Source organism: Carcharodon carcharias, chromosome 8 (assembly GCF_017639515.1).
Source record: "Carcharodon carcharias isolate sCarCar2 chromosome 8, sCarCar2.pri, whole genome shotgun sequence".
Taxonomy (NCBI): Eukaryota; Metazoa; Chordata; class Chondrichthyes; order Lamniformes; family Lamnidae; genus Carcharodon; species Carcharodon carcharias.
This window is the reverse complement of record NC_054474.1, coordinates 28,632,123-28,641,531: the sequence shown is the minus strand read 5'-3', so window position 1 is coordinate 28,641,531 and position 9,409 is coordinate 28,632,123. Positions and strand designations below refer to the sequence as shown.

Sequence of the window (9,409 nt, the reverse complement as noted above, 5' to 3'; positions counted from 1 at the left end):
TACAGTATTACAAAAAAAAAGTAATAATAAAGTTCTCAATTCGCCTTCTGGTGACTGCAGCGTGATTGTCGTAATTTGAGAGGCAAGTAAAAAGCGAGCAGGGTACCATCATCGATCATTTAACTTTGTTAGCAGCAATTGTGCCTCCTGCCCCCTTCCCCTTCCCTCTCCTGTGCCTCAGTGAACAGGGTCAGTGAAAAGCAGTGCCATTTGTAGCAGTGAAACATTGGCCACAACTCTACCATAAACCATTACTGACGACTACTTTTAAGAAACTATGCAGACTACACCCTGCAAACGTCAATCTGTCCACAACGTAGGTTTATTTAAATTTCTTTTTAAAAAGAGTACGACGGTGTGTATGACAATAACATATTTTGTTTATTAATTACGTCACGCCCTCAGAAACATTATGGCCCTCCCCACCCCCTCCCAAGTAGGAATGCAGTAACTATAACCTCCAAGGCTTACTGTGTCCACTACAGTTGCTATGGCAATAAACAAAACAATACATCAGTGTAAGAAGTCTGGCCCAGGCTTCAACAGATCAGTACATTTCCGGTATGCTCAAACAAGTTTTCCTTCGGGGCATATATTACAAAAGGTTGCAATTATGAAGTTCCTGTTTCATTCAAGATGGGCATTTTGGACTCAAGTCTTTTAAATGAGACACCCATGAGGCAGTAAGTTTACTGAGTCAAGAAGAGAGATTTGTCTTTTTTTTCAATATAAGCCCAGAGGATCTGAGCTATCCTATAAAAAGGGGTACGTGTCAAGTAAACAGTTTTCTCTTTGGGTTCCAGTCCACTCCAGAGAGTCCTCAAATGCTGAAGAACAAGGTGAAAACTCATAAAACATGAATTTGAAACTTCTCTTCAGCTCCCAAAGTCACTTACTTTCAGCACCCCCTTTAGAGTTTCCATCTCCTTAGGAGAGGAGATAGTGATTGTGATCACCCTTCCAGCTCTTGCCAGAGATGATAGCAGTTCGGTTTGTTACCTCTTTCCCATCTCATTCTGTCTCAGGAACTGAATATTGGTGGGGCTGTCTGCCAGCTCCGGGTACTGTTCCACAGGCAACACATAGTACCCATCATATCCTTGAACTCTGCCAGAGTTCAGCAATTGTTGTTTTTCTCCTTCTGTCCACAGTCGGTTTCCTTCCTTGCCATCTCTGGCCTTCTGCTGTTCCTTAGTCCAGGCATTCACTAGAGCTCTTAGTCTGGCCTGGTCGAGCAGCCGTGCTCTTTCCTCTTCCAAAGTATCTGGTGTAATTCCATAGCGAATATTTAGCAACAGGGCACTATACTGAAGTTCAATATTTGTGAACCTTCGAGTCCTTCCATTAAGCAGAATTGTTGGCTGCGAAACTGTGACGTTAATTCCATCCTCCAGCACTTTTCGACCACTTGTCATGCCCAAAGTTGCCAGGTCTCCATCCGATGAACCAATTTTCACCAAATAGTGTGAATCTCTCCCATTGATCGTGTAATGCATTTTATCCAAGTAGTATGCGTTGTTAAGAATGGATGCTATTTTCCGACTGTCTTCACTTGCAAGGGTAGTCACACCTGTTGTTATTCTGCCTTCCTTGACAGCAAACATGACTCCCTTTCCAATGATGGAATTAGTGGCTGAAAACCAGTGTCCTGACCTGTCCTTGTGACCTAGCCTGGAGAATTTAGGTAGTGAACATCCTTCCAGTGCCATAAAGGCATTATTGAGCCTCTCTGCTGCTTGCTGAACACCTGAAACAAACTGAAAATCAAACCATAAAAGATATATGGTGAGCATTTCCATCATGGAAAATTGTTGTGGCCATCAATGCTTATGAGGTGGTGCTACACCTGATGATTATGGGATAAGTCTATGTCTCCCTCCCTGTAGAAAAGTGCTTGGCTTGGCTAGAAATAAATTTGTAGTTGTGATCTTGCACTGTACTATTCCGCAGCCCAGGCATAATTTATTTAATCTGTATGGTATTTATTATTTTTGTCTACTTCTCCCTAAGTGGAGTTTCAGGATGCAAGGACAGAAGGGTTAAGGGTATTTTTTTTATTCGAGGAGGTGAATGACAGAAGTATTTAAAGGGAGGAGAAAAGAGTTCAATGCGACCACTTACAATGCTGGTTAGCATAGGGGCTGGAAGAAAAGTTGAGGGGCTCAGCAACTTGGGTGGAATGGGGTTGAAGGAACAAAGGGGACACAAGAAGCCCAGAGAAAGAATGATAAGGTGGGTGTGAAGCTAGAGAAAGTGGTTCAGAGCTTGTTCAGGGCTTCAGGGCAGCTGAGGGAAGGTACAGCTTGATGAGCAGGAAGAAAGAGGAGAAGGCAAAGGGATAGAGCTATCTGAATGAAGGATAGCAAAAAAACCAATGAACTTCTTGCATTTGTTGTTAGAAGTGAAGAAGTGGGGAAATAGGTTTCAGGAGATGTTTGTGGTGGAGAAGGAATGTAAAGTTACCCATGCTTTCCGGGATAATCCTACGATAGAGCAAGATTTTGGCAGATGAGCTCGAGGTCTATTAGAGCTTGATGTAGTCAAGCCAATGTGCCAGTTACATTGAAATCTATGCCTAATTAGACTTGAGAAAGCAAAAATTTAGGTTGTACCAGAGAAAATGATTGGGATGAGAGACAGCAAATGGTATTCTGAGAATAAGGATATGACATAGTGGACATGAGGGAATTATAGAAAATTGAGATTTTGCTCTTTCTTAAAGATATGAATGTATTTGATTTTCAGTATTTGTTAGCTTGCTTACTTTTGTACTTAACTGTCGGGCATGAGAGAAGACAAGTATCTAGGCAGGTAAATGGGCAAATGATAGCAGAGGCAGCTAGAAAGATAGAAGACAGGAGATGTGAACAAGCTGGTAGGTAGACAATGATGAGATTATGTGAATAAGCAGGCAGATAATGATGATTTCACTAGGTTCGTTCCATACCTGTACATTGTCACGCTCTTGACTCTCTACTAGTTCATAAGGTGGTGCTGCAAAACGAATAGCTGGTTTAGGGAATCCAGGAATAATGTTGTACAACTGAAATCCGAACATCACAAGCCAGCTTTTAACATCTGCAGGAAGACAGAATTTAAACTGGATGAACATTTGTTAGAAGATACATTTCTCCTCTAGTATTTTGTTAGTTTCCTTCTTTGTCAACTCTACAGTAAATAGTTGTTGTAATTTAGGACTTAATGTCATTGAAGTAACAGTCTCAAAAGAAAGGCCACAAAGATGCCTGAATGGAGAATACTGTATTCTAATGGATGAGAGCACTTCTGAAGTTAAGACACATTATTGGTGCACAATTGTGAATTATAATGCCTCAAACCCATGCTCCAGTTGAACAAAGAGTGCTGAGAAAGTGCTCCATTCCCCCCAACATATCCCACCATGCTACCAGGGTATCCTCACTCTAAATAGCCAGGTTCTGCACAAATAAAAAATTAAAATAGGTTTTAAAAAAAAATTTCAATCAAATGCTGTCATTAATGAAGATGACACATTTATTGGAGCACGAGATGGACAGTATATTGTTTCATGGACATGATTCCTCACACAGTGATTTTAAAATTATAGCTGTGTCGTGAAGGAGAAATGTTCATTCTCATGCATTCTGACTGTTTATAATGTGGCATTGACAAAAGCCTGGGAGCAGATCATTTACCAGGAAGAGAGTCTTCTCTAAGGGAGAGAATCCTGCATGAACTGGAGACAAAGAGAGTAAAAGGGAAAAAAAATCTTACCCCACCTGCCCAGAAACAAAGCTAAAGAAAGGAGAAAAATCTTGTCAAAATTTGTGAAAGAAGATAAATCTGAATTGAGTACCTAAAGAGCTTTGAATTCCATCTGTATTTATATAAATCTAACAAATGTTTCCTTTCTGTTGAAACCAATGTGAACCAATTAGTGAATTATCCTGTTACCTACTGATGCTTCTTTAGCAGACTTTGCTAATAGGCTGAAACATGTTTGAAGTTCATCGTAATGTGAATTATGTGGGTGAAGTATGTTGTCCTTAAATTTTTAACTTGTCAGTGATCTTACCAACCTTACCTGTAACATAATCTTCAACATCATGCACGTTACTAAGAGGATTGTTGTTTTTGAACATGTATAAGTTAAAGGGGGCAGGATCTTTGCCGATATCATTCCATATGGAATAATCAGGTGCTGTCCAACGTCCAGCTAAGACATCATAGTCTCTCTGGCCGAAGTGTACTAACTTGGTCAGAGAGTCATACAAGCCACCATGGAATCCCACTATCAGTTGGAAGTCCGGGTTAGAATCATGATAAATTTCACCATAGGCAGTATACTGAAGTTGCTTGATCATTAGGCCTCTACTACTGAAGACTGCCAAAGGTGTCCCAGTGTTGTCTGAAGCAATATAAAATTCTTCTCCACTGCTGATCTCCATGGCAAAGAGATGACCCTGGAGGTCATAATATAGGGAAGTGATATCCGAACTGGAGTGATTATAAACATGAGTTACCCTAGTTGGGTTGTTCAGATCTGAATAGAAGAATTGCAGGTGCTGGCCAAAATTGGTTTTGCTGGAGACTCTGCGTCCCAAACCATCATAACGGTACTGCACACTCCATCCGTTGGTTTTGCTGTAAACACGGATAAGCAGACATTTAGAGTTGTATTCAAATATATCAGAGCCTCGTTGAGAAAGAAGGCCATCTTCATCCAGCTTGTACTGTACATCCCCCAGTCGGGTAATCCGGTCTCTAAGATCATAACGTAATGGCATGAGACGAATGCTACTTCCAGGGTTCAACAGATGCAGGTTGCCATTTAAGTCATAACTGTAGCGCCAGGTTGTTTTGTCATTCACGGCAACAGTCTGCAACTGCCCATCTCCATCATAGTCATATGTATATTTGGTAGTATTTGCATAAGGGCCAAGCTTAATCTCTCTTTTAATCACTCTCCCCATGCTGTCATACTGAACTGTCATCCAGTACATAAGTGACCGGAATATCTCATACTGAACTTCTTTGATGCGCCCATGAGTGTCAAAATGCTTACTCAAGGTCATCACAGCTGTTGTAATAATCTGATTTATATCATAATATATTACTCCAAACTTCCCAAAATGCTCAACTTTCCCTGATATCTCGTCATAACGGTACAGGTCAACAGGAAGTGGTGTTTCGCTGATAATGGGCTTCATGCTGGCAACTCGAAAGCTGTTATCATGATATGTGTAATCAAACCGTGCATTTACCATGCCTTCCTCAGAGAATCTATAGATTTGCCTGTCAATCAGAGGACCAAATTTCCTATATCGGATTGTGCAAGAGAACCCACCACTTTGTAAATTGACCATTTTGAGCACACCTGTCGATTCATCATAACCAAATGTGACAGCAGTGCTGTCATAAAGGACCTCAGAGAGTTTTGACAACTTTCCGTATTTATAAAAGACCTGACGCCCAGTGCCCAAGTAGGCAGATTTCAGTATTCTCCCTTCTGTTGTGAAATCAAAAATCATCGATGCATTGCTTTCGGGAGGATGGTAGATATTGCGGATGTAACCAATAGAATTATGAGTTGACATGGTATGCCTTGCCACACTGGGCATTGTGACTGCATGAAGACGATCTGTTTGGTCAAATTCAAAGATGTATTGACGTTGACTCTGGAGAAGTAACACCATAGACTGCAAAAGAAAAGAGAAAGATTTAGAAATTGAATAAAGAAGATATCCTTTTCCTATCAATTTTCTGCCAACCCCTTCATGTTCCTTGAAATTATAAATTTTTGCTATGATACAATTTTACAGATGCTATTGTCCCACAGTGCCTTGATGCCGACCAACCATCATTTGTGATGCTGAGCAATTCAACCACAAGGGAGCACCACAACTGATCCTGTTCATTCACACTATGAGTACACACAACCCACTTCTAGCAGGTGAATCTGCAGAGCAATAATTAGTGAGAATCTGGGTTATAAAGTTATCCTTCTTTAATTGAGAGACATGAGTAGCATCCCGACAGTGGCTCGATGATTCAGCTAATTAAAAACAGACTTTGGGTTGAACCTACAGCTATTCTGGTTTATAAGGCTCAGCAACTTGCAGCCACATACGAAAGGAGAGAAACTGACAGTTAAGTCATGTTCCTGTGATTTTGTTATTGTGCACTGGGTGGAGGAAGCATGTGCAATAATAATTTTCAAAAAGAAATTGGATCAATACTTGAAGGGGAAAACTTTGCAGGGCTGTGGGGAAAGGACAGTTGAGTGGGTCCAGTTGGATAGCTCTTTCAAAATGCCAGCACAGGCATGATGAGTCAAATGGCCTCCTTCTGTCCTGTATTATTCTATGATAAGGACATTGAACCACAAACTCTGTTATTCCACTTGGAAACAGCTCCAAAAAACTGAATGATTGTTGTAATGTTTTATACTTACAAAGAAATGCAAAGTGAAAATTGGCTCTGCGATCCTTGATTGGTCAGTTTGCACCATAAGTCACTCCCAAGAGCATGTTTAAAATCCTTAAAAATTCTATGAACCTTTCAAGTTTCAGCATCAGTAGTTTGATTTTGGTACAAAAACAAAATTTGTACTGTAAAGAATTCGGTGTGAAATAGGGGGTTTTCCATTCGCTGTCTTGTGAATTTTATCTGTAAGGAACTCTATATCATCTCCTTTAAGTTAGTCTTAAGGCCATGGTTTCCATATTGACCCTAGAGCATAAAGAAGTTTACCTGGTTTTCAAACTGTCTCTTCCTCTTTAATGGGACAGCTAAGACCATAAATGCTTTAGAATAGAGCATGTGAAGTAGAAACCATGGCTTGCTGAAGTTCCAGTGTAATCTGCCTTTGAACTTGCAGCTTATTAAAGCAAGAGAGTTTCACATCTGCTTTAATCAAGTTTGGCTTATTCTTTCAGTGTGGAATCATATGCGAATATGATAAAGGTAATGTATTTATTATCAGACTGCCCAATATGTTTTTAATAATTTTGCATAAGAGTTAACTGGAAAGCAGTTCACCAAATCATTTGACAGAATGAAAATTCCAAAGAATATCTGAAAACCCAAACCAGTTTATGTTTAATATGTTTATTAATAATTTTTATTTCCCTTATTAATATTTTTTCTTTCCCAGATTTTTTTCCCCCATTACTACGAGGCGAGAGGACAACAATTTATTTTTAAGAAAGTGAAAGGTGTGGTGTGGAATGCACTGCCTGATAGTGTGGTGGAAACAGATTCAATTGTAACTTTAAAAGAAAAATATAAGAAACTATAAGAAAATAAGAAATTGGAGCAGAATTTGACCATATGCCCACCGAGTTCGTTCTTCCATTCAATAAGATCATGACATATCTACCTCAACAGGAGATCAAAAATGTACTTTTGAACAAACAAGTCAGACCTTTCTGTAGCGTAATGTTATCTGCCAAGTGTTCCCAGTAATACTTTCTCCCAGTCCTATGGCGAGGATGCTTCATTCTTGCCACTGAGCAATTGTTCTCCTCTGAATCAGTTAACTCCAGTAAATCACAAGTATCCCTTGTGTTTTCTAAGCAAATAATGTAATCAGGTGAGGTTGTATGATTAATTGAGGAAAATAGAAGCACTGTAGAAATGTGAATCTCAGAAGACAAGAAAATGAGTAGCTATTTGGGTACCCCATTAATGCATTATGTTAGAATATTAATGTGCTATGTTATCAACTGCTTCATATTCAAAGTTTCACCACACAGTAAGTCCTGACTTCAATTGTGTTGGAACCAACTAGAGGTCAACAGCACTCCTGCAGGTACATGGAGGAAAATTGGGTATAATCGCAGGTAAGGTTCAGGTTTCAAATATCAGTGGACTATTCTTCCAACTGAGCCCTGTGCAGAACTGGGCAGATCACCTGACAGGGGACCAGAAAATAGTGAACCCCCGTTCCACATGGATTCAACATCATGTTTTTAATGCAGTCATGTTTCCCAGTCCTAAATTCCAATAGCTTTGCTTGTGACAGTGAATACAGCATATATCATGCAGAAGTGTTAACTAGTAAACCAGTTTAAGTGCTGCATTTGTTTAGCACATACATTGTTTTTTAAGCTGCAGATTCCACTTCTGAAATGGCCTATATATTCAGGAAGGATTATTGAGTGTTGTCATGTCCACCAATGTACTCATGGAGGATGCACACACCTTGTTTGTTTCACTCCTTGCACTTTATATTGCTCTAGTTTAGGGAGATATTGAATGAAGGGAGTGCCTGATAGGACCTGAATTATGTCCGCGTTCAACTATTCCCACCCTCTGGTTTCAGTTTGCCCAAAGACCATAATTGATCCTGACCTCCTTCTCCTTATACAATGCTACTGCAGGTTACATGGAAATTAAAATCCAGAATCAGGCATTTCAGAATGTTTTGATAGTCATCCTCCACATCAGCAGTAATCGTAAACCCATGGGTAAACTCTCTGTTGCCATATCCCCTTATTGCTCTGTCCTTCACCACCTACTATATAATTCTTAAATGATGACATGGTCCGTTTGGTAATTAGAATATTTAATGATAATAGGAATATGTAATAGTGGGTAACTGGGGCACAATTATTCAATCAGTGGAGGTACTTATGATACATTTCATTGGAGGTGGAGTAGGGCTAACAACCACTCTTCCTAACAGAAAAGTAATAGGGTTAGCTGACACTGTTCATAAGGAGAAGTAATTCTGAAGATTCTGCCAAAGGTAACTGACTCTTGCAATGGTCTCTTTGAACCACAGTATGAAATTCTGGGAAACCAAAGCTCTCAGGCAACCAGGACAAGGAACTTTGCCAGGTAAATAGATAGGTAGCTTAAAACCAGGAAGATTAAAATTCTGTCCAGTGATCAGAATGGAAAATTGATGGATGTGGCTAACTTGTTTGGGAATCTGGCCATGTGATCCACAACAAAGCCTTGTAAGCAGAAATCAAAGTCAGTTTTTTAAAAATTCTGATGAATTGATGGAAAATGGGAGATACAAGCAGCATACAAAAATTTCTCATCAGAGTGGATGGGATTTGCCTTTCAAAATTAATTGTCTCACTGAAGGGCCTCACACAAGCAATTAACATTGAGGGTGGAACCTGGAAACATTGTTTGTCTCAGTGAAATTTGAGGTATAAAAACCCATGTCTTGTCGTTCCTCACTGTTCATGCATCAATAGACAGCTTTCAGAGCTGGCCAGCAAGAAATAGTCAGGCCAAAGTCATCCAATCAGCTAAGCAAGCCAAACAAAAGTCCAAAAGCAAAACATACTTACAAATTATAATTTTAATGTTAACAATTCAAAGTTTAAATAACAAAAGTAAAATGTGTATCATCCTCTAATTAAATGCTCCTGTCTCTGAGCATAGTATGAAATGAAAGGTAAGCTCATGA

General features: G+C 39.6%; 1 protein-coding gene across 3 annotated transcripts in view; it reads right to left on the bottom strand.

Annotated features, from left to right (window-relative positions):
- Window positions 1-427: 427 nt before the first annotated feature.
- LOC121280981 (teneurin-2-like) overlaps window positions 428-9,409 on the bottom strand; it is a 787,212-nt gene continuing 778,230 nt past the window's right edge. For all 3 annotated transcript variants that reach the window (XM_041193486.1, XM_041193489.1, XM_041193487.1), the window contains 3 exons: window positions 4,064-5,678; window positions 2,948-3,078; window positions 428-1,757 (listed from right to left, as the gene is read on the bottom strand). In XM_041193486.1, the coding sequence (XP_041049420.1) occupies window positions 996-1,757; window positions 2,948-3,078; window positions 4,064-5,678 (2,508 nt within the window). In that variant the 3' untranslated portion in view covers window positions 428-995. The remainder of the gene's footprint in view (window positions 1,758-2,947; window positions 3,079-4,063; window positions 5,679-9,409) is intronic.